Source organism: Corvus moneduloides, chromosome 34 (genome assembly GCF_009650955.1).
Source record: "Corvus moneduloides isolate bCorMon1 chromosome 34, bCorMon1.pri, whole genome shotgun sequence".
In the NCBI taxonomy this organism is placed as follows: domain Eukaryota; kingdom Metazoa; phylum Chordata; class Aves; order Passeriformes; family Corvidae; genus Corvus; species Corvus moneduloides.
This window is the reverse complement of record NC_045509.1, coordinates 857,029-880,245: the sequence shown is the minus strand read 5'-3', so window position 1 is coordinate 880,245 and position 23,217 is coordinate 857,029. Positions and strand designations below refer to the sequence as shown.

The window sequence follows — 23,217 nt, the reverse complement described above, 5'->3', positions numbered from 1 at the left end:
CCACGGTGGTGGTGAAGGAGGAGCCGGCGGGGGAGCCCCGGGGGTCCCCGGGGTCTCCGGGGGCGCGGGACGGGCGGGAGGAGCTGCGCCACAGCCCCGAGCCCTGCACCAAGATGACGATGAGGCTGCGCCGCAGCCACAGCAACAGCCAGTTCGTGAGTAGGGGGCTCCTGGGGCGGGGCAGGGGTGGGATCCCCGCAAAATTCGGGGTGGGATCCCCGCAAAATCCCTTTACCCCCGCAGGTGGATTCCTACATCTGCCGGATCTGCTCGCGGGGCGACGAGGACGACAAGCTGCTGCTGTGCGACGGCTGCGACGACAACTACCACATCTTCTGCCTGCTGCCCCCCCTGCCCGAGATCCCCAAGGGCATCTGGCGCTGCCCCAAATGCGTCATGGCGGTGAGGGGGCACGCGGGGGCACCCCGGGACCCCCAGTGCGCGTCACGTCCCCCCGCGACCCCGCTGTGTGGGGTCCTGTCGTGTCAGGGGGGCCAGGGGGGTCTGGGACCGTCCCATCTGAGGGATGGGGGCTCCCAAATGGGGTCAGGGACCCCCTGATCTGTGGGGCTGGGACTCCCAGTGTTCCATGGTGTCCGTGGAGGATCAGGGGTTGGGGTTTGTTTGGTGTGAGGGGATGGGGAACCCCCAGGTCTCACCCAGTCCTGTCTGTGGGGCTGAGACCCCCAGTGTCATTCGCATCCTGTGTTGTCTGGGGGGTCAGGGACCCCCCACTCCTGGTCCAGCCAATCTGGGGGCCCCCAAATCTCATCCAGTCCTGTCTGAGGGGCTGGGGACCCCTCTCTGTGGGGTCAGGGACCCCCCTGTCACATCTGAGGGGCTGGGAACCCTCACACCCACCCCTTGCCTCACACCCCAATCCCACCTGTGAGGCTGGGGACCCCCAGCTCTGCACCCCAACCCTCCCTGTCCCTGGGGACCTCCAACTTAGTGTGCAGTGTCCTCTGTGTCCCTGGGGCCTTGCCTGGTGTCCCCAAGCCCCTCTGACCCCCTCCTGGTGTCCCCAAGCTCCCTGACCCCTCTCGGTGTCCCCTGACCCCCTCCTGGTGTCCCCAAGCCCCCCTGACCCCTCTCAGTGTCCCCTCACCCCCTCCTGGTGACCCCAGGCTCCCTGACCCCCTCTCGGTGTCCCCTGACCCCCTCCTGGTGTCCTTGAGCTCCCCTGACTCCTTCCTGCTGTCCCCAAGTCCCCCGACCCCTGTCAGTGTCCCCTGACCCCCTCCTCGTGTCCGCAAGCCCCCCCGACCCCTCTCGGTATCCCCTGACCTCCTCCTCGTGTCCCCAAGTCCCCTGACCCCTGTCAGTGTCCCCTGACCCCCTCCTCGTGTCCGCAAGCCCCCCCGACCCCTCTTGGTGTCCCCTGACCCCCTCCTGGTGTCCCCAAGTCCCCCGACCCCTGTCAGTGTCCCCTGACCCCCTCCTGGTGTCCCCAAGTCCCCCGACCCCTGTCAGTGTCCCCTGACCCCCTCCTGGTGTCCCCAAGCCCCCCCGACCCCTCTCGGTGTCCCCTCACCCCCTCCTGGTGTCCCCAAGCCCCCCCGACCCCTCTCAGTGTCCCCTCACCCCCTCCTGGTGTCCCCAAGCCCCCCCGACCCCTCTCAGTGTCCCCTCACCCCCTCCTGGTGTCCCCAAGCTCCCTGACACCTCTCAGTGTCCCCTGACCCCCTCCTGGTGTCCCCAAGCCCCCTGACCCCCGGTGTCCCCCCAGGAGTGCAAGCGGCCCCCGGAGGCGTTTGGCTTCGAGCAGGCGACGCGGGAGTACACCCTGCAGAGCTTCGGCGAGATGGCCGACGCCTTCAAGGCCGACTACTTCAACATGCCCGTCCACGTGAGCATCCCACATCCCCCCAGACCCCTCTGGATCCCCCCCAAATCCCCACAGACCCCTCTGGATCCCCAAACCCCCCCTGAACCCCCTAGACCTCCCTTCCTTCAGTGAGATGGCCGACGCCTTCAAGGCTGACTGCTTCAACGTGCCTGTCTATGGGAGCCCCCCAAAACCCCCTCAGACCCCTCTGGACCCCCCCAAAACCCCCCTCTGGACCTCTCAAAACCCCCCAGGCTCCCCTGAGCTTCCCTCCCTTTGGGGAGGTGGGTGATGCCTTCAAGGCTGATCTCTTCAATGTGCTCATCCATGTAAACACCCCAAAACCCCTCATGGACCTCCCCAAAACTACCCTGAACCCCTCAAGACCCCCGGATCCCCCTGGACAGCCCAAACCCCTCCAGAACCCCCCAGACCCTCCCACTTTGGCAAGGTGGATGACATCTTCAAGGCCAGTTTTTTAGCAAATTACTCTAAAACCTCATGGACCCCCCCCAAAAGCCCCCTGAGAGCCCTGGACCCTTCCTGGACACCCCAAATTCCCCCAAACCCCCCAGATCCCCCTCTCTTCAGTGAGGTGGCTGATGCCTTCAAGGTCACTGACTTCATGTGAGCCCCCCAAAAAACCCCCAAAACCACCCTGGACCCCTCTAAGACTCTCGGGACCCGCCCTGGACCCCCCAAACCCCTCCAGGTCCCCCCAAAACCCCAGAGCCCCTTCCTTTTGACAGGATGGGTAATGCCTTCAAGGCCAGTGACTTCATGTGAACCTCCCAAACTCCTCCCAAAACCCTCATAGACCCCCCCCAACCTTCTCTGAGACCCCCAGATACCCCCTGAGCCCTCTGGGCCCCCCTAAATCCTCCAGGCCCCCAAACCCCCCGGATCCCCCTTCTTTGGCCAAGGTGGGCGATGCCTTCAAAGCCAACTACTTCACCTGAGCCTCCAAATTCTGCCCCAAACCCCACCCAAACCACCCCGAACTCCCCCCAAATCCTCCCCCCCAAACCACCCTGGACCCCTTTAAGACCCTCAGACTCCCCCTGGACCCCACAAGCTCCTCCAGGCCTCCCTCCTTTCAGCAAGGTGGGCAATGCCTTCAAGGCTGATGGCTTCACATGAGGCTCCAAATTCCTCCCCAAACCCCAGCCAAAAACCCCCAAACTCACTCCAAACCCCCCCAAATCCCCCCCCGCCTCCTCTGAAGCCCCGTGCCCGCAGATGGTGCCCACGGAGCTGGTGGAGAAGGAGTTCTGGCGCCTGGTGAACAGCATCGAGGAGGACGTGACCGTGGAGTACGGGGCCGACATCCACTCCAAGGAGTTCGGCTCCGGCTTCCCCGTGCGCGACGGAAAACGGCGCCTGTCCCCCGAGGAGGAGGTGGGACAGGGCACTGTCACCTCCCTGGGGGTCACTGTCACCTCCCTGGGGGGCACTGTCACCTCCCTGGGGGGCACTGTCACTGTTCTGGGGTCACTGCCACCTCCCTGGGGGGCATTGTCACCTCTTTGGGGTGCTGGCACCATGCTGGGGGGCAGTGTCACTTCCTTAAGGGCACTGGCCTTGGGGACACTGTCACTGCTCTGGGATCACTGCCACCATCGCTGCCACCACCCTGGGGTCACTGCCACCACCCTGGGGGGCACTGCCACCACCCTGGGGTCACTGGCATTATCACTGCCACCACCCTGGGGGGCACTGATCCCACAGGGCCACCCCATGGGTCCTAGGGGTGTCCCTGTGCCCACTCTCAGGGGGGTCACTGTCCCCAAAGTGTCATCCTGTGCTCCCTTGGGGTGTCCCTGTGCCCACCCTGGGGGGGGTCCCTGTCCCCAAAGTGTCACCCCATGGTCACCAGGAGTGTCCCTGTCCCTGCAGGGCGGTGACACCATCCCACAGTCCCCGTGGTGGGGGTGACGCCATCCCTGGGATTGTCCCTGTCCCCACGCTGGGGGTGCTGCTGTCCCTGGGGGTGTCCCTGTCCTGCGGGGCGGGGGGGTGACCCCAGTGTCCCCTGTCCCCATGGGATGCCGTGTCCCCACCCCTGTGGGGGTGATGCGGTGCCCCTGTCCCCTGCGGTGCCCCTGTGCCCTGCAGTGACCCTGCCCCCTGCGGTGCCCGTGTCCTGTTGGGTGCCCGTGTCCTGTTGGGTGCCCCTGTCCCCCCCAATTCCCATGTCCTGTTGGGTGCCCGTATCCCCCCCAGTGCCCCTGTCCCCCCCAGTTCCCATGTCCTGTTGGGTGCCCGTATCCCCCCCAGTGCCCCTGTCCCCCCCAGTTCCCATGTCCTGTTGGGTGCCCCCTGTCCTGTTGGGTGCCCCTGTCCCCCCCAGTTCCCATGTCCTGTTGGATGCCCCTGTCCTGTTGGGTGCCTCTGTCCCCCCCAGTTCCCATGTCCTGTTGGGTGCCCGTGTCCTGTTGGGTGCCCCTGTCCCCCCCGGTGCCCCTGTCCCCCCCCCAGTTCCCATGTCCTGTTGGGTGCCCCTGTCCCCCCAGTGCCCATGTCCCCCCTGGTGCCCCTGTCCTGTTGGATGCCCCTGTCCCCCCCCCAGTGCCCCTGTCCTTTTGGGTGCCCTGTCCCCCCCTCCGGTGCCCCTGTCCCCCCCCGGTGCCCTTGTCCTGTTGAGTGCCCCTGTCCCCCCCCCCCGGTGCCCGTGTCCTGTTGGGTGCCCCTGTCCTGTTGGGTGCCCCCTGTCCTGTTGGGTGCCCCCTGTCCTGTTGGGTGCCCCCTGTCCTGTTGGGTGCCCCTGTCCTGTTGGGTGCCCCCTGTCCTGTTGGGTGCCCCCTGTCCTGTTGGGTGCCCCTGTCCTGTTGGGTGCCCCCTGTCCTGTTGGGTGCCCCCTGTCCTGTTGGGTGCCCCCTGTCCTGTTGGGTGCCCCTGTCCCCCCCCGCTGACGCTGTCCCCGCTGTGCCAGGAGTACGCGGGCAGCGGCTGGAACCTGAACGTGATGCCGGTGCTGCAGCAGTCGGTGCTGTGCCACATCAACGCCGACATCTCGGGCATGAAGGTGCCCTGGCTCTACGTGGGCATGGTGTTCTCGGCCTTCTGCTGGCACATCGAGGACCACTGGAGCTACTCCATCAACTACCTCCACTGGTGGGGCTGGGGGCACTGGGGGGCCAGGGGGGCGACTTTGGGGTGTCTGGGGGTGATTTTGGGATGTTAGGGTGCCATCAGGGGTGACTTTGGGGTGTCTGGGAGTGATTTTGGGGTGTTTGGGTGCCATCGGGGGTGACTTTGGGGTGTCTGGGGGTGATTTTGGGATGTTAGGGTGCCATCAGGGGTGACTTTGGGGTGTCTGGGAGTGATTTTGGGGTGTTTGGGTGCCATCGGGGGTGACTTTGGGATGTTAGGGTGCCATCAGGGGTGACTTTGGGGTGTCTGGGAGTGATTTTGGGGTGTTTAGGGGGGCATTTGGGTGTCCTGGGAAGTGTTGAAATGGCCAGGGAGATGTTTGGGGGGTGTTTGAGTGGCCAGAGAGGTATTTGGGGGCCATGTGGATATTTCAGGGGTGTTTAGGTGGCCAGGGGGGTGACTGGGGGGCAGCAGGAAGTTTTGGGGTGGGATAAGGAGGAGGGTCCTGACCCCCCTACAGCCCCAGGGGGGAGCCCAGGCTGTGGTAGGGGTGGGAGGAGGAGGTTTTGGGGTCGCATAAGGAGGTGTTTAGGATGGGGTGAGGAGGTTTGTGGGGTTCCCTGACCCCCGTTTTCCCCAGGGGTGAACCCAAGATATGGTACGGGATGGGATAAGGAGGTTTTGGGGTGGGATGAGGAGATTTTTGGGGTGGAATAGGGAGGTTTTGGGGTGTAACAGGGTAGGATGAGGAGATTTTTGGGGTGGCATAGGGGGGTTTTGGGGTGGTAGAGGGTGGGATGAGGAGGTTTTTGGGGTGGTAGAGGGTGGGATGAGGAGGTTTTTGGGGTGGGATAGGGAGGTTTTGGGGTGGCATAGGGAGGTTTTTGGGGTGGTAGAGGGTGGGATGAGGGGATTTTTGGGGTGGGATGAGGTTTTGGGGTGGTACAGGGTAGGATGAGGAGATTTTTGGGGTGGCATAGGGGGGTTTTGGGGTGGTAGAGGGTGGGATGAGGAGGTTTTTGGGGTGTCCCATCCCCAGGGGCGAGCCCAAGACGTGGTACGGGGTCCCGTCGTTCGCGGCCGAGCACCTGGAGGAGGTGATGAAGAAGCTGACGCCGGAGCTGTTCGAGAGCCAGCCCGACCTCCTGCACCAGCTCGTCACCCTCATGAACCCCAACACGCTCATGGCCCACGGCGTCCCCGTGAGTTGGGGGTGTCCCCTGGCCCCTCCTGGCCCTGTCAGCCCCCGCTGACCCCGGTTGTGTCCCCCCAGGTGGTCCGGACCAACCAATGCGCCGGCGAGTTCGTCATCACCTTCCCCCGCGCCTACCACAGCGGCTTCAACCAGGGCTACAACTTTGCCGAGGCCGTCAACTTCTGCACGGCCGACTGGGTGAGCACTGGGGGCTCTGGAATACCCGGGGGGGGCACAAAATGTACCTGGGGGGGGGCACAGAATGTCTGGGGGAATGAACAGAAAAAAACCTGAGGAATGCAGAAAAAGAAATCAAGGGAAACGGGGAAATCTGTGGGTGGAAGCCTTGAAGGAACAGCAGGAGAACCTCAAATCCAGGAGGACACAGAATGTACCGGGAGGGGCTCTGAAATATCTGTGGGGGCACAGAGTTATCTGTGGGGCTCAACGAGAAAAACCTCATGGAAAACAGTAAAATTTGGGGGTGGAAGCTCTGGAAGAACAACAGGAGAAGCCAAAAGTCAGCACTGGGGGTCCCAGCTGGGTTCAGGGCTGTTTCCCCAGCTGGGTTTGGGGCCGTGTTTAGGGGTGCCCCCGGTTTTGGGGAGCCCCCTGACGCCCCATGCAGCTCCCTGCAGGCAGGCAGTGCATCGAGCACTACCTGGTCCAGGGTTAGGGTTAGGTTAGGGTTAGGTTTAGGTTTAGGGTTCAGTTAGGGTTAGGTTCCGCAGGTTTGGGGGATCAGCACTGATCCCAGCTGAGTTTGGGGTTTTGTTTAGGGGTGCCCCCCGGTTTTGGGGAGCCCCCTGACGCCCCCCACAGTTCCCTGCAGGCAGGCAGTGCATCGAGCACCGGACAGTTCATGGTTAGGTTTAGGTTAGGGTTACGTTAGGGTTACGTTAGGGTTAGGATCGGCACTGGGGGTGGTCCCAGCTGGGTTTCAGGCTGTGTTTAGGGCTGCTCCTGGTTTTGGGGAGCCCCCTGACACCCCATGCAGCTCCCTGCAAAGAGGCAGTGCATTGAGCACTACCTGGTCCAGGGTTAGGGTTAGGTTTAGGGTTAGGTTAGGGTTAGGTTCTCCAGGTTTGACGGATCAGCACTGGGTGGTCCCAGCTGGGTTTGGGGCTGTGTTTAGGGTTAGGTTGGGTTAGGGTTAGGATTAGGTTTAGGGTTAGGTTATGGTTGGATTAGGGTTAGGTTGGGGTTAGGTTCCCCAGGTTTGAGGGATCAGCCCTAGGGGTGCTCGAGCACTGCCCAGGTCAGGGTTAGGTTTAGGGTTAGGTTAGGGTTAGGTTCCCCAGGTCTGAGGCATCAGCACTGGGGGTGGTCCCAGCTGTGTTTCAGGCTGTGTTTAGGGGTGCCCCCTGGTTTTGGGGAGCCCCCTGACACTTCCCACAGCTCCCCATGGGTGGGTGTTGCGTCGAGCACTACCTGGTCCAGGGTTAGGGTTAGATTTAGGGTTCGGGTTCGGGTTTGGGTTAGGGTTAGGTTAGGGTTAGGTTAAGGTTAGGTTAGGGTTAGGTTCCCCAGGTCTGAGGGATCAGCACTGGGGGTGCTCCCAGCTGGGTTTGGGGCTGTGTTTAGGGTTTAGGTTAGGGTTAGGTTTACGTTATGGTTAGGTTCTCCAGGTTTGTGGGATCAGCACTGGGTGCTCCCGGCTGGGTTTGGGGCTATGTTTAGGGGTGCCCCTGGTTTTGGGGAGCCCCCACCACCCCGTGCAGCTCCCTTCAGGTAGGCAGTGCATCGAGCTCTGCCCGGTTCAGGATTAGGGTTAGGATCGGCCCTGGGCGTGGTCCCAGCTGAGTTTGGGTTTTGTTTAGGGGTGCCCCCGGTTTTGGGGAGCCCCCTGACACCCCGTGCAGCTCCCTGTAGGCAGGCAGTGCATCGAGCACTGCCCAGTTCAGGATTAGAGTTAGGTTAGGGTTAGGGTCAGAACTGGGGGTGCTCCCAGCTGGGTTTGGGGCTGTGTTTAGGGGTGCCTCTGGTTTTGGGGAGCCCCCTGACACCCCGTGCAGCTCCCTGCAGGCAGGCAGTGCATCGGGCACTGCCCAGTTCAGCATTAGGGTTAGGTTAGGGTTAGGGTTAGAGTCAGAACTGGGGGTGGTCCCAGCTGGGTATGGGGTTTTGTTTAGGGTGCCCCCAGTTTTGGGGAGCCCCCTGACACCCCCCACAGCTCCCTGCAGGCAGGCAGTGCATCGAGCACTACCGGCGCCTGCGCCGCTACTGCGTCTTCTCGCACGAGGAGCTCATCTGCAAGATGGCCGCGAGCCCCGAGAAGCTGGACCTGAACCTGGCGGCCGCCGTGCACAAGGAGATGTTCGTGCTCGTGCAGGAGGAGCGCAAGCTGCGCAAGGCCCTGCTGGAGAAGGTGGGGGCACCCCGAGAAACGGGGGGTGGAGGGTGCCCTGAAAAATGGGGGGGTACAGAGGGGCAGGGGGAGCTGCGGTTGGGGGGTGAGGGTCGTGTTTGTGCCCCCCTCAGGGGGGTTATGGAGGGGTTGGGGATGCTGAGGGCACCCCAGAAGCTCTGGGTAAGGGGTGAGGGTCATGTTTGGCCCCCTCAGGGGGGTTATGGAAGGGTTGAGGGTGATGGGGGAACCCCAGAAGCTCTGGGGATGGGGTGAGGGTCATGTTTGGCTCCCTCAGGGGGGTTATGGAGGGGTTGGGGGTGCAGGGGGAACCCCGAAAGCTTTAGGGGTGTCTGGGGGCTGTGTTTGTGCCTCCTCACGGGGGTACAGAGGGGGTGAGGAGGACCCAAAATGCTTTAGGAGGGTCTGAGGGTCATGTTCGTGCCCCCCCAGGGGGTCACAGAGGGGTTGGTGGTGCTGGGGGCACCCCAGAAGCTCTGGGGAGGGGGGACCTGAGGGTCGTGTTTGGTCCCTCGGGGGGGTTATGGAGGGGTTGGAACTGCTGGGGTTCCGGAGGTTTTAGGGTGTCCTGAGGGTTGTGTTTGTGCCTCTCTGGGGGGTTACAGAGGTGCTGAGGGGACCCCAAAAGCTCCGTGGGGAGCAGGGTGAGGGTCAGCTGGGGGGGTCACAGGTTGGGGCTGCTGGGGGACCCCAAAAGCTCCGTGCGGGGGTCTGAGGGACATTCCTGTGTCCTTCCAGGGCATCACAGAGATGGAACAGGAGGGGTTGGAGCTGCTGGGAGGAGTCTGAGAGAATTTTAGTTCCCCTTAGGGGATCAGGAAGGGGTTGGGTGTGCTGGGGGCACCCCAGATGCTCCTGGAGGGGGTCTGAGGGACATTTCGATGCATCCCCCAGGGGATCATGGAGGGGTTTGGGGTACTAGGACAAGTCTGAGAGAATTTTAGTTCCCCTTAGGGGGTCAGGAAGGGGTTGGGGGTGCTGGGGGCACCCCAGAAGCTCTGGGGGACGGTCTGATGTCCGTTTTTCTGTCCCCCCAGGGCATCACAGAGGTGAAGCAGGAGGGGTTGGAGCTCCTGGGACGAGTCTGAGAGAATTTTAGTTCCCCTCAGGGGATCAGGAAGGGGTTGGGGGTGCTGGGGGCACCCCAGAAGCTCTGTGGGGGGGTCTGATGTCCATTTTTTTGCCCCCCCAGGGCATCACGGAGGCGGAGCGCGAGGCCTTCGAGCTGCTGCCGGACGATGAGCGCCAGTGTGACAAGTGCAAGACCACGTGTTTCCTGTCAGCCCTGGCCTGCTACGACTGTCCCCAGGGCCTCGTCTGCCTCTACCACATGGACGACCTCTGCAAGTGCCCCCGCAGCAAGCAGTACCTCAGGTGGGGGGGCTGGGACAGGCCCTGGGCGGCCTCGCTGTGCTCCTGAGGGGGCCACGGGGGTGGTTTGGGGAGGCTGGGGGCCTTGATGTGCCCCAGGGTGGTTTAGGGGGGCTGTAGGAGGGGATGGGAGTTGGGTTTGGGGGGCTGATGTGCCCTTGAATGGGATGTGGGGATGTTTTAGGGAGAGTGGAGGTGTCTGTGTGCCCCTGGAAGGGGATGTGGGGGTGGTTTGGAGGGGATGAGGGGGCTGGGGATGTGGGTGTGCCCTTGGGGGGGACACGGGGGTGGCTTGTGGGGGTCTGTAAGGGTGGGGGTGGGGTTTGGGGGGGCTGGCAGAGGGGTTTGGGGGCCTTGCTGTGCCTTTGAGGGGGACACAGGGATGGTTTGGGGGGGCTGGGGGCCTTGATGTGCTCCTGGGGGGGATGGAGGGGTGGGTTTGGGGGGCTGTAAGGAGATGGGGGCCTTGATGTGCCCTAGAGAAGGATGAAAGGGTGGGTTTAGGGCTCTGTAAGAGGGGCTGGGGACCTGGGTGTGCCCTTGGAGGGGACACAGGGGTGGCTTGCGGGAGTCTGTAAGAGTGGGAATGGGGTTCTGGGGTGTTGGGGCCCTTGATGTGACCCTGGGGACACACACGGGGTTGAGCTGGGGGGGCTGCGGGTCCTGGCGTGACCCTGGGTGGAGTCCTGGCTACGATTTGGGGGTGCTGGAGGTCTCGGGGTGTCCCTGGGAGAGGCGGGGGGGACACGGCCACGGCCTGGGGGCTCCATCCCCTGCTCCTGCTGATGTGAGGGGTTCACTGTCTGCCCCCAGCCGCCCCAGAATCCCCCCTATAGCCCATGGGCTCAGTCTGGGGGTCCTGTCTATACCCTGGGGGGGTCGTGGGTGCACAGGGGGGCTCCCAGTGACCCCCAGCCCCCCCAGGTACCGCTACACTCTGGACGAGCTGCCGGCCATGCTGCACAAGCTCAAGGTGCGCGCCGAGTCCTTCGACACCTGGGCCAACAAGGTGCGCATCGCCCTCGAGGTGGAGGACGGCCGCAAGCGCAGTGAGTGGGGGTCCTGGGGGGGTTCAGTGGGGGTCTGGGGGCTCGGAGCCCAGCCCTGACCCCCCGGCTGTGCCCGGCCAGCGCTGGAGGAGCTGCGGGCGCTGGAGTCGGAGGCGCGGGAGCGCAAGTTCCCTGAGAACGAGCTGCTGCACCGGCTCAAGGGCTGCCTGGGCCAGGCCGAGCGCTGCGTGTCCGAGGCCCTGGGGCTCATCAGCTCCCAGGAGACCGGGTGAGTGTCCCCAGAGTGTCCCCCAGGGTCCCCGAGTGGCCCCAGCCTGTCCCCATGCTGGCTCCCTCGCCCTGTGTGTCCGTCCCGTCGCTTCAACTTGCTCGGTCTCGTGTCCCTCTTGTGCTTCCTGTGACCTTGTCCTGTCCCCTGTGGGTCCTGGACACCTCTGTGTCCCCATCCTGTCCCTACGGACACTGGACACTCCTGTGTGCCTGTCCTGTCCCTATGGACACTCCTGTGTCCCCATCCTGTCCCTACGGACACTGGACACTCCTGTGTGCCCGTCCTGTCCCTATGGGTGCTGGATACTCCTGTGTGCCCGTCCTGTCCCTACGGACACTCCTGTGTGCCCATCCTGTCCCTACGGACACTGGACACTCCTGTGTGCCCGTCCTGTCCCTATGGGTGCTGGATACTCCTGTGTGCCCGTCCTGTCCCTACGGACACTCCTGTGTGCCTATCCTGTCCCTAAGGACACTGGACACTCCTGTGTGCCCATCCTGTCCCTTGTGCATCCTGGACACCCCGATGTCTCTGTCCTGTCCCCATAGGCACTGGACAACCTTCATGTCCCCATCCTGTTCCCCGTAGGGTTTCCATGTGCCCGTCCCATCCCCTCCACATCCCCATCCCCTCCACGTTCCCTCCCCTCACTGTCCCCATGGTGCCCAGCAGTGCCCACTGTCCCCGTGTCCCCCCGGTGCCCGGCAGTGCCCATTGTCCCCACTTCCCTGCAGTACCTGTCAGTGCCCACTGTCCCCACGTCCCCGTGGTGCCCGTCAGTGCCCGCTGTCCCCGCAAGGTCCCCACGGTGCCCAGCAGTGCCCATTGTCCCCGCAGGGTCCCGCCGGTGCCCAGCAGTGCCCATTGTCCCCACAAGGTCCCCCCGGTGCCCAGCAGTGCCCACTGTCCCCACAGGGTCCCCCCGGTGCCCAGCAGTGCCCACTGTCCCCACAGGGTCCCCCCGGTGCCCAGCAGTGCCCATTGTCCCCGCAGGGTCCCCCCGGTGCCCAGCAGTGCCCACTGTCCCCACAGGGTCCCCCCGGTGCCCATCAGTGCCCGTTGTCCCCGCAGGGTCCCCACGGTGCCCAGCAGTGCCCATTGTCCCCGCAGGGTCCCCACAGTGCCCGGCAGTGCCCATTGTCCCCGCAGGGTCCCCACAGTGCCCGTCAGTGCCCGCTGTCCCCACAAGGTCCCCCCGGTGCCCAGCAGTGCCCATTATCCCCGCAGGGTCCCCACAGTGCCCAGCAGTGCCCGTTGTCCCCGCAGGGTCCCCCTGGTGCCCAGCAGTGCCCATTGTCCCCGCAGGGTCCCCCCAGTGCCCATCAGTGCCCGTTGTCCCCGCAGGGTCCCCCCAGTGCCCGGCAGTGCCCATTGTCCCCACAGGGTCCCCCCAGTGCCCGGCAGTGCCCATTGTCCCCACAGGGTCCCCCCAGTGCCCGGCAGTGCCCATTGTCCCCGCAGGGTCCCCACAGTGCCTAGCAGTGCCCATTGTCCCCGCAGGGTCCCCACAGTGCCCGTCAGTGCCCATTGTCCCCACAGGGTCCCCCCGGTGCCCGGCAGTGCCCATTGTCCCTGCAGGGTCCCCACAGTGCCCGTCAGTGCCCATTGTCCCCACAGGGTCCCCCCGGTGCCCGGCAGTGCCCATTGTCCCCGCAGGGTCCCCACGGTGCCCAGCAGTGCCCATTGTCCCCGCAGGGTCCCCCCGGTGCCCAGCAGTGCCCATTGTCCCTGCAGGGTCCCCCCGGTGCCCGGCAGTGCCCATTGTCCCCGCAGGGTCCCCACGGTGCCCAGCAGTGCCCATTGTCCCCGCAGGGTCCCCACGGTGCCCGGCAGTGCCCGCTGTCCCTGCAGGGTCCCCACAGTGCCCAGCAATGCCCACTGTCCCCGCAGGGTCCCTGCGCCGGCGCTGACGGTGGAGGAGCTGCGGGCGTTCCTGGAGCAGATGAACCAACTGCCCTGTGTCATGCACCAGATCGGGGATGTGCAGGTGGGCCGGGGGTCCTGGGGCGTCACAGGTGTGTCCCAGGGGTGTCCTGGGGTTGTCTCTGTGTGTCCCAGAGGTGTCCCAGGGGTTTCACACGGTGTTCTGAGGTGTCCCACGGTGTTCCAGGGGTTGTCCCTGTGTGTCCTGGGGTTGTCCCTGTGTGTCCCAGGGGTGTCACACGGTGTCCCAGGGGTTTCACACAGTGTCCCAGGGGTTTCACATGGTGTCCCAGGGGTGTCACACAGTGTTCTGAGGTGTTACACAGTGTCCCAGGGGTGTCATATGGTGTTCTGAGGTGTCCCAGGGGTGTCACACGGTGTCCCAGGGGTGTCACACAGTGTCCCAGGGGTGTCACACAGCATCCCAGGGGTGTCCCATGGTATCTCAGGGCTGTCCTTGCCTGTCTCAGGGGTGTCCCCCGGTGTCTGGGGCTGTCCCTGACCCCGTGTCCCCCGCAGGCGCTGCTGGAGCGGGTGGAGGCGTTCCAGGCGGAGGCGCGGGCGGCTCTGGACGTGCCCCCCCCGGCCCCCGGGACGCTGCAGGAGCTGCTGGAGCGGGGGGCCCGGCTGGGCGTGGAGGTGCCCGAGGGCCGGCGGCTGGAGCGGCAGCTGGCCCAGGCCGCGTGGCTGGAGGAGGTGACGGCCACCCTGCGCTCCCCCCGCGCCCGCGTGCCCCTGCCCGTCATGCGTGGCCTCATCCAGGCCGGCCGCACCGTGGCCCCCAGCCCCGCCGTGGACGTGGCCATGGCCGAGCTGCAGGAGCTGCTGACCATTGCCCAGCGCTGGGAGGAGAAGGCCCAGATGTGCCTCGAGGCCAGGTCAGGCGGGAGACCCCTCCCCAGGGGATGATGGGGGGCTGGGGGCTGCACCTCAGAGGGGAGAGGCAGGGGCTGTGCCCTGTGTCCCCTGAGGGGAATAAGGGGCTGGGGGGGAAGGGCTGGAGACTGCCCCGTGTGCCCAGGAGGGGATAAAGGGGCTGGGCTTCCTGCCCTGGGTTGGGAGTGTCAGGGGGGGTCTCTGGGGTGTCAGGGGGGTCTCGGGATGCCTGGCTCTGACACCCCCGCAGGCAGAAGCACCCCCCGGCCACGCTGGCTGCCATCATCAAGGAGGCCGAGAACATCCCGGCACTGCTGCCCAACATCCAGGCCCTGAAGGAGGCCCTGGCCAAGGCCCGCGCCTGGATCGCCGACGTCGAGGAGATCCAGGTGGGCTCTGCACCCCCACGAGCACGCCAGGAGGCCTCGGACCCCCACGACCCCTGCACTGCACACCCCTGAGTGCCTGCGCTGTCCCCTTGGACACCCCTGTGTCCTGTCCTGTCCCCGTGGACACTGGACCCTCCTGTGTCTGCATCCTGTCCCCGTGGACACTGGACCCTCCTGTGTCTGCATCCTGTCCCCGTGGACACTGGACCCTCCTGTGTCCTCTCCCTGTCCTCTATGGCAGCTGGGCACCCCTGTGTCCTTATCCTGTCCCCCTGGACGCCTCAATATCCCTGTCCCCGTCCCCGTGCATCCTGGACACTACACATCCCTGTCGTGTCTCCATGGACCTCCCATCTGCTGCCTTGTCCCCATCCCATCCTGTCCCTGCCATGTCCTTGCCACATCCCTGCACCGTGACCCCATCCTGTCCTGCCCGTAATCCCCCCACTCCCACGTTCCCATCCATCCCCACGTCCCTCTCTCATCCCATTCCTGTCCCCACCACTCCCCACATTCCCACGCCAGCCCTGGCTGACCCGTGTCCCCCCAGAACGGTGACCACTACCCGTGCCTGGATGACCTGGAGGGGCTGGTGGCCGTGGGCCGGGACCTGCCGGTGCGGCTGGAGGAGCTGCGGCAGCTCGAGGTGCAGGTGGGCACCGCGCACTCCTGGCGGGACAAGGCCTCCCGCACCTTCCTCAAGAAGAACTCCTGCTACACCCTGCTCGAGGTGGGTGTGGGGGGCTGGGGGGCACGGGGGGGGTCCTGGCCGTGCCTTTTCTGTGGTCTTAGAGCTGGACGCGGCTAAGGGATAAAAGGGTTTTTACCTCGGTATTTATAGGGTTTTTCTGGTGTAAGAGTTTGTCGAGGTGGAGCGCGCCGAGGCGCACACGCACGGTGAATCCGTGTGCAGTTCTGCAGGCTTTGCAAGTCAGCATGTTTGACGAAGATTTTCTAATGAGAGGCTTAATGAAGGGCGCGATACCTTTAAATTTTAAAAGTATTTTCTTGCGGGTGGACTTTATTTTAGTTTGCAGAACGCGTTTTAGGGAGAACCTTGGTTTCTCAAGGTAGCGTAAGGCGTTTAACTGTGAGGCCTTTAGGATGTTTGCTTTTGTGGCCCAGCAGAATACCAGCACTGTGCTCAGGTATCAGGCTTAAAGAGTTACGAGTACCTCCATTACCAATACCGAGAACACGTAAAGCCGTACAAAAAGAAAAGGCAAAAAGCCCCGGTGGCGTCCCTGGCACGGCGCTGAGCCCCCGCTGTCCCCTCCCGCAGGTGCTGTGTCCCTGCGCCGACGCCGGCTCCGACAGCAGCAAGAGGCTCAAGTGGCGGCAGGAGCCGGGGCTGTACCGGCTGGACGCCGAGAGCTTGGGGCTGTCGGCGCAGGACCTGCGGGACCCCGGCGCTGTGGTGAGCACACCCCAGCGGGACCCCCTGCTCCTGTCCCTGCTGCCCACGCCGAGATCGGGGTGTTTGGGGTGGGGGGCACCACATCCCCGCCAGTGCTGTCACCTCTCACGTTCCTGGTTATGCTCCCCTCAGTTCCTGTCCCCTCTCGCATTCCTCTTTGCCCTTACATTGGGGTGTTCCAGGGTTTGGGGAAGGGGGCACCACATTTGCCCAGTTCCTGTCGCCTCTCACATTGCTGATTTCCTCCCTGCTCGAGGTCAGGGATTCAGGGGGTTGGGGATGGGGCACACCGTGGGACCCCCCATTCCTGGCACCTCTCACACCCCCCAGATCATGGCGTTCGGGGATGGAGCACCCACAATTCCCCCTGTTCCTGTCACCTCTCGCCGCCCTGCTCTCCCCCAGATCATGACATTCAAGGGTTTGGGGATGGGGCACACCCTGTGATTCCCCAAACCCTGTCACCTCTCGCATTCCTGATTTCCTCCCCATTCCAGATCATGGCATTCAAGGGTTTGAGGATGGAGCAGACCCTGTGACCCCAAATCCCTGTCACCTCTCACCCCCTGTGACCCCAATCCCTGTCACCTCTCACCCCCTGTGACCCCAGACTCTGTCACCTCTCACCCCCTGTGACCCCAAACTCTGTCACCTCTCACCCCCTGTGACCCCCAAACTCTGTCACCTCTCACCCCCTGCTGTCCCCCAAACTCTGTCACCTCTCACCCCCTGTGACCCCAAATCCCTGTCACTTCTCACCCCCTGCTGTCCCCCAAACTCTGTCACCTCTCACCCCCTGCTGTCCCTCAATCCCTGTCACCTCTCACCCCCTGTGACCCCAAATCCCTGTCACCTGCTGTCCCCCAAACTCTGTCACTTCTCACCCCCTGTGACCCCCCAATCCCCGTCACCTCTCACCCCCGTGACCCCCAAACTCTGTCACCTCTCACCCCCTGCTGTCCCCCAATCCCTGTCACCTCTCATCCCCTGTGACCCCAAATCCCTGTCACCTCTCACCCCCAGCTGCCCCCAAACCCTGTCACCTCTCACCCCCTGTGACCCCCAAATCCCTGTCACCTCTCACCCCCTGTGACCCCAATCCCTGTCACCTGCTGTCCCCCAATCCCTGTCACCTCTCACCCCCTGTGACCCCCAATCCCTGTCACCTGCTGTCCCCCAATCCCTGTCACCTCTCACCCCCTGTGACCCCAAATCCCTGTCACCTCTCACCCCGTGCTGTCCCCCCCCCAGATCGTGGCGTTCAAGGAGGGTGAGCAGAAGGAGAAGGAGGGGATGCTGCGGCTCCGCCACGCCAACGCCCAGAAGGCCGCGCCGCCGCTGCCGGGCCCGGGGCCGCCGTCCTGCGTGTGCGGGCAGCCGGCGGGGCCGGGCATGCTGCAGTGCCAGCTCTGCCGGGACTGGTTCCACGGCTCCTGCGTGGCCTGGCCCCGCCTGGGCGCCCAGAAGCCGTCGCCGGCCTGGTGGGAGTGGGACGCCAAGTTCCTGTGCCCGCTGTGCCAGCGCTCGCGGCGGCCGCGCCTCGAGACCATCCTGGCGCTGCTGGTGGCCCTGCAGAAGCTGCCGGTGCGGCTGCCCGAGGGCGAGGCCCTGCAGTGCCTCACCGAGCGGGCCATCACCTGGCAGGACCGCGCGCGCCAGCTCCTGGCGTCCCCCGACGTGGCCGGGCCCCTGGAGCGCCTGGCGGCCCTGCGGCACCGGCTGCACGGGGACAGCGACGGCGCCCTGCGCGAGGCCAGCCGCAACGAGCAGACCAAGGTGCGGGTTTTGGGGGTTTTATGGGGGATTTAGGAAGGATTTGGGGGCAGTTTGGGGTGTCAGACTCTCGTGTGAGTGAGGACAGCCGCAATGAGCAGACCAAGGTGTAGGTTTGGGGGGCTTAGGGGGGTTTTGGGGGCAATTTGGGGTGTCAGACCCCCGTGTGAGAGAGGCAAGATACGGGTTTTGGGGGTTTTATGGGGGATTTAGGAAGGATTTGGGGTGTCAGACCCCTGTGTGAGTGAGGCCAGCCACGACGAGCAGACCAAGGTGCGGGTTTGGGGCACTTAGGGGGGATTTAGGAAGGTTTTGGGGGCAATTTGGGGTGTCAGACTCCTGTGTGAGTGAGGCCAGCCGCAATGAGCAGACCAAGGTGCGGGGTTGGGGGGTTTTATGGGGGATTTAGGAAGGTTTTGGGGACAATTTGGGGTGTCAGACTCCTGTGTGAGTGAGGCCAGCCGCAATGAGCAGACTGAGGTGTAGGTTTGGGGGGCTTAGGGGGGTTTTGGGGGCAATTTGGGGTGTCAGACCCCCGTGTGAGAGAGGCAAGATACGGGTTTTGGGGGTTTTATGGGGGATTTAGGAAGGATTTGGGGGGAATTTGGGGTGTCAGACCCCTGTGTGAGTGAGGCCAGCCACGATGAGCAGACCAAGGTGCGGGTTTGAGGCACTTAGGGGGGTTTTGGGGGGAATTTGGGGTGTCAGACTCCTGTGTGAGTGAGGCCAGCCGCAACAAGCAGATCAAGGTGCGGGTTTTGGGGGCTTTATGGGGGATTTAGGAAGGTTTGGGGGGCAATTTGGGGTGTCAGACTCCTGTGTGAGTGAGGCCAGCCTCAACAAGCAGACCAAGGTGCGGGTTTTGGGGGCTTTATGGGGGATTTAGGAAGGTTTGGGGGGCAATTTGGGGTGTCAGACTCCTGTGTGAGTGAGGCCAGCCTCAACAAGCAGACCAAGGTGCGGGTTTTGGGGGCTTTATGGGGGATTTAGGAAGGTTTTGGGGGGAATTTGGGGTGTCAGACCCCTGTGTGAGTGAGGCCAGCCTCAGTGAGCAGACAGGTTTTGGCGGTTTTATGGGGGATTTAGGAAGGTTTTGGAGGGAATTTGGGGTGTAAGACCTCTGCGCGAGGCCAGCCTCAGCAGACCAAGGTACAGGATTGGGGGATGTTTGGGGGGTTTTATGGGGGTTTTGGGGTGTCAGCACGAGACCAGCCACAACGAGCAGACCAAGGTGAGAACTGGAGGATTTGTTGAGAGTTTTGGGGGGATTTATGGGGGTTTTGGGGTGTCAGACCCCTGCGCGAGGCCAGGCGCAACGAGCAGAGACCAAGGTACGGGAATTCGGGGGGGTTTAGGGAGATTTGGGGTGTCAGACCCCTGCGCAGAGTGAGCTGCAACAAGCAGACCAAGGTGGAAGCGTCTGGGAGGCAGCGGAGAGGTGTGGGGCAGGTTTTGGGGCTCCAGCGAAGGTTTTGGCATTACAGGGGGTGGATTTGGGGGGTTCTGGGGCTGGTTTTGGGGCTGGGGGAGGCTGAGGCCCCCAAAACACCTTCCCTGCTCCCCCCCAGGTGTCGGTGGAGAACGGGGATGCCCCCAGCCCGGAGAAGAACGGGCCCCTGCCCTCAGGTGAGCGGGGTCGGGGGGTTGGGGACCCGCTGGGATCCACCAGATCCCACCCGGGGGGATCCCATGGGAGCTCAGGGGGTGCTGGGGGGCCCTGTGGGTCTGTGGGGTTCCTTGGGGCTACCTGGGAGCCAGGGACCCCACACGAACCTGGCAGATCCCGTGGCACCCCTGTGATCCCCTTCGTACCCTGGGGGGTCCAGCCTGTCCCTGGGCCATGTTTGTGTCCCCCGGGTGACACCGTGTCCCCCCAGGGTTGTGGTGTCCCCAGGATATCCCGGTGTCCCCATGGCATCTCAGCGATGTCCCAGTGTCACCACGGTGTCCCCATGATGTGTCCCCACAGAGCTGGAGGCACTGAGCTCCCCCTGTGTCCCCTGTCCCCACGGTGTCCCCATGATGTCCCCATGGTGTCCCCACGATATCCCCGCTGAGCTCCCCGTGTCCCCCTGTCCCCATGGTGTCCTCACAGAGCTGGAGGCGTTGAGCTCCCCCTGTGTCCCCTGTCCCCACGATGTCCCCGTGGTGTCCCCGCAGAGCTGGAGATGCTGAGCCCCCCTGTCCCCTCCTGTCGTGTCCCCACGGTGTCCCCGCAGAGTTAGTGGCACTGAGCTCCCCTGTGTCCCCTGTCCCCACGGTGTCCCCACAGTGTCCCCGTGGTGTCCCTGCAGAGCTGGAGGCGCTGAGCTCCCCCTGTCCCCTGTTCCTGTTGTGTCCCCACGATATCCCCGCTGAGCTCCCCCATGTCCCCCTGTCTCCATGGTGTCCTCACAGAGCTGGAGGCACTGAGCTCCCCCTGTGTCCCTTGTCCGTCTGGTGTCCCCACGATGTCCCTGTGGTGTCCCCACGATGTCCCTGTGGTGTCCCTGCAGAGCTGGAGACGCTGAGCTCCCCCTGTGTTCCCTGTTCCTGTCGTGTCCCCACAATATCCCCGCTGAGCTCCCCCTGTCCCCTCCTGTCCCTGTGGTGTCCTCACGATGTCCCTGTGGTGTCCCCGCAGAGCTGGAGGTGCTGAGCTCCCCCTGTGTCCCCTGTCCCTGTGGTGTCCCCACGATGTCCCCACGATATCCCCGCTGAGCTCCCCCTGTGTCCCCTGTCCCTGTGGTGTCCCCATGGTGTCCCCACGATATCCCTGCTGAGCTCCCCCGTGTCCCCCTGTCCCCATGGTGTCCTCACAGAGCTGGAGGTGCTGAGTTCCCCGTGTCCCCTGTCCCTGTGGTGTCCCCACGATGTCCCTGTGGTGTCCCTGCAGAGCTGGAGGCGCTGAGCTCCCCCTGTCCCCTCCTGTCCCTGTGGTGTCCCCACGATGTCCCCGTGGTGTCCCCGCAGAGCTGGAGGCGCTGAGCGCGGCGCTGCCGCGGCTGCAGGGGCCGGTGCTGGAGTTGTCCGAGGGGACGCGGCGGCCGCTGGAGGAGCTGATGATGGAGGGGGACCTGCTGGAGGTGACGCTGGACGAGGCCCAGAGCATCTGGCGGCTGCTGCAGGCCACGCGCCCGCCCCCGCTGGCCCTGTTCCGCCTGCTGCTCGAGGTACAGCACCCCAAAACTGCCCTAGGGACCCCCAAAGCAGCCCCAGGGACCCCCAAAGCAGCCCCAGGGACCCCCAAACCAGCCCCAGAACCCCCCAAAACTGCCCCAGAGACCCCCAAAGCAGCCCCAGGGACCCCCAAACCAGCCCCAGAACCCCCCAAAACTGCCCCAGAACCCCCCAAAACTGCCCCAGGGACCCCCAAACCAGCCCCAGGGACCCCCAAACCAGCCCCAGAACCCCCCAAAACTGCCCCAGAACCCCCCAAAACTGCCCCAGAGACCTCCTAACCTACCCAGGGACACAGAGCCTTCCAAAACTGCCCTGGAGACCCCAAAACTGCCCCAGGGACCCCCAAACCTACCCAGGGACACAACCCCCCAAACCCTCCCTGGGGGGACAGAATCCCCCCTAAACCAACCCCAGAGACCCCAAAACTTTCCCTGGGGGCACAGAACTCCTCCCAAACTCTACCCAGAACCCCCCAAACCTCCCCAGGGACACAGAACCCCCAAATCCACCCCAGAACCCCCAGACCTTCCCTGGGAGTACAGAACCTTTCCAAAGCTTCCTCAGGCCCCCCTCAAACCACCCCAGAACTTCTCCAGAGCATTTCCAGGACCCTAAAACTTGGCCCAAACTCCTCCAGATGGCTCCAGACCCACCCCAAAACCCTCTAAGGCACCCCAGATTGTCCTCAGGACTCCAAAACTTTCCCCAAGCACCCTGAGGAGCCCAGAACTGCCCCAAAGCATCTTCCTTGAGCCCCAGAACTGCCCCAACCTCTGCTGGACACCCCAAAACTGCCTCCAAATCATCTCCTAAAGCTCTTACTGACACTCTCACATTCCCTCAGACACCCCAAGACCGGCCCCATGCAGCTCCTCTTCCCCTCTTCCTCAAGTTGGGGGTCCCCAGAATCCCCTCTGCTGACCCCAGAACACTCCCCGTGCCCTTCCTTTGCCCCTTTCCTGACCGAGTCCTCAGGGTGAGGGTCCCCCAAACCCCTCAGGAACCCCAAACGCCTCCTTACACCGCTTCCCTCACCCTCTTCTACCTCCTCAAACCGCTCTGGGGACCCCAAACCTGCCCTGCCCTGGCAGTCCAGCCCCCCGTTCCCAGCTTTGGGGTCACTGATGGGGTGTCCCCCCTCCCCAGCTGGAGCAGGCGGAGCGTCGGGGGGCTCGCGCCCGCGGCCGGGACCCCGAAAAGCGCCGGAAGCGCCGGGCAGAGCGGGGGGACCTCCCTCCCCTGGCCAAGGAGGAGCTGGAGCCAAAGAGGAGTCGGGGGCCCGAGGGGGGCGACCCCCGGGACAGCCCCACACCCGGCCCCCAGGCCCCGGGGGTGAGTGTGGGGTACAGCCTGGGTCAGTGGGGGGATTGTGGGGTGAGACGTGTCCCAGGATGAGAATTGGGGAGTTTATGGGGTACGGGGCGGAGTTGTGGGGGTACATGGGGGGATTATGGGGTGAGAGGGGGCCCAGGAGGAGAATTCGGGGGGCCCAGGAGCAGGGGGTAGAGAGAGGCTTGAGGGGGGTTAAGGGGGGATTATGGGGTACAGGGGAGAGTTGTGGGGATTGAGGAGGTTACAGGGGGTACATGGTGGGATTATGAGGTGAGAGGGTGTCCCAGAATGAGAATTTGGGGGTTTGTTGAGTACAGGGGGGAGTTGCGGGGTTGAAGGGGAGTTACGGGGATACAGGGGGATCAAGGGGGTTTATTGGGGGGGAGAATTGGGGGGGCTCATGGGGTACAGGGAGGAATGACAGGGTTGAAGGGGGTTTATGAAGATCACGGGGGTTTATTGGGGGGATTATGGGGTGAGAGGGGGGCCCTGGAGAGGAGAACTGGGGGGGCTTTATGGGGTACAGGGAGGAGTTACGGGAGTCCATGGTGGGGTTATGGGGTGAGAGGGCTCCAGGAGGGGCACGGGAGGGTTCTGGGGTGCAGGGGAGAGGGTTTGGGGCAGGGAGCGCTGGGGTTATGGGCTGCAGGGGGGGGAGGGCTGCCCGTGTGGTTTGGGGCTGTCCCCCCAGCCCTGTCCCCCTGTGTCCCCCCAGGACTCGTGACGCGGAGCCCCCAGCTCGGATGGACGCGCCTGACGGCGGTGGGGATGGACTGGGGGGGCCACGCCGGGCCCCCTCCCCACCCTGGGGCCCCCCAAGCTCCCCGATCTGGGGGGGGGGGGGCTCTCCCCTTGCCCCCTCGCCCCGCCCCCCCGCGATGTAATTATTTGAGTTGTTTCTTTTGTATCGTTCAGCCCCGGGGGGGGGTGGGCCACACACGGGTGGGGGTCCGGGGGTCCCCCCGCACCGGGGAGGGGGGGCCCCAACCAGCACAGCAGGGCCAGCCCCCCCCCCCCCCCGCACCGGGTTTTTTATAGGATTGGGGGGGGGGGGGGGGGGGGGGGGGGCGGATTTGGGGCCCCCCTGCCCCCCCCTCCCCCCGCTGACACTAACAAGTCTCAAGCTCTTTGTAGCGGGGTGGGGGCGGGGGGGCCTTATTTTATTGTATTATGATTTTTTTTTATTATTATTAAACTTTGGAGGTTAAA

The 23,217-nt window shown here is 64.2% G+C and overlaps 1 protein-coding gene across 1 annotated transcript; it reads left to right on the top strand.

Annotated features, from left to right (window-relative positions):
- Positions 1–2: 2 nt before the first annotated feature.
- KDM5C (lysine demethylase 5C) lies at positions 3–23,217 on the top strand (the record flags this gene model as incomplete). The annotated part of the gene is made up of 21 exons (XM_032094825.1): positions 3–155; positions 244–402; positions 1,730–1,849; positions 3,068–3,226; positions 4,761–4,942; positions 5,961–6,123; positions 6,195–6,314; positions 8,290–8,484; positions 9,677–9,858; positions 10,780–10,904; positions 10,986–11,133; positions 13,027–13,123; positions 13,579–13,937; positions 14,186–14,324; positions 14,875–15,054; positions 15,607–15,741; positions 16,993–17,517; positions 19,083–19,140; positions 20,467–20,666; positions 21,823–22,008; positions 22,724–23,217. Coding segments are annotated over 21 exons (3,594 nt in total), but the record flags the coding sequence as incomplete, so codon positions are not given.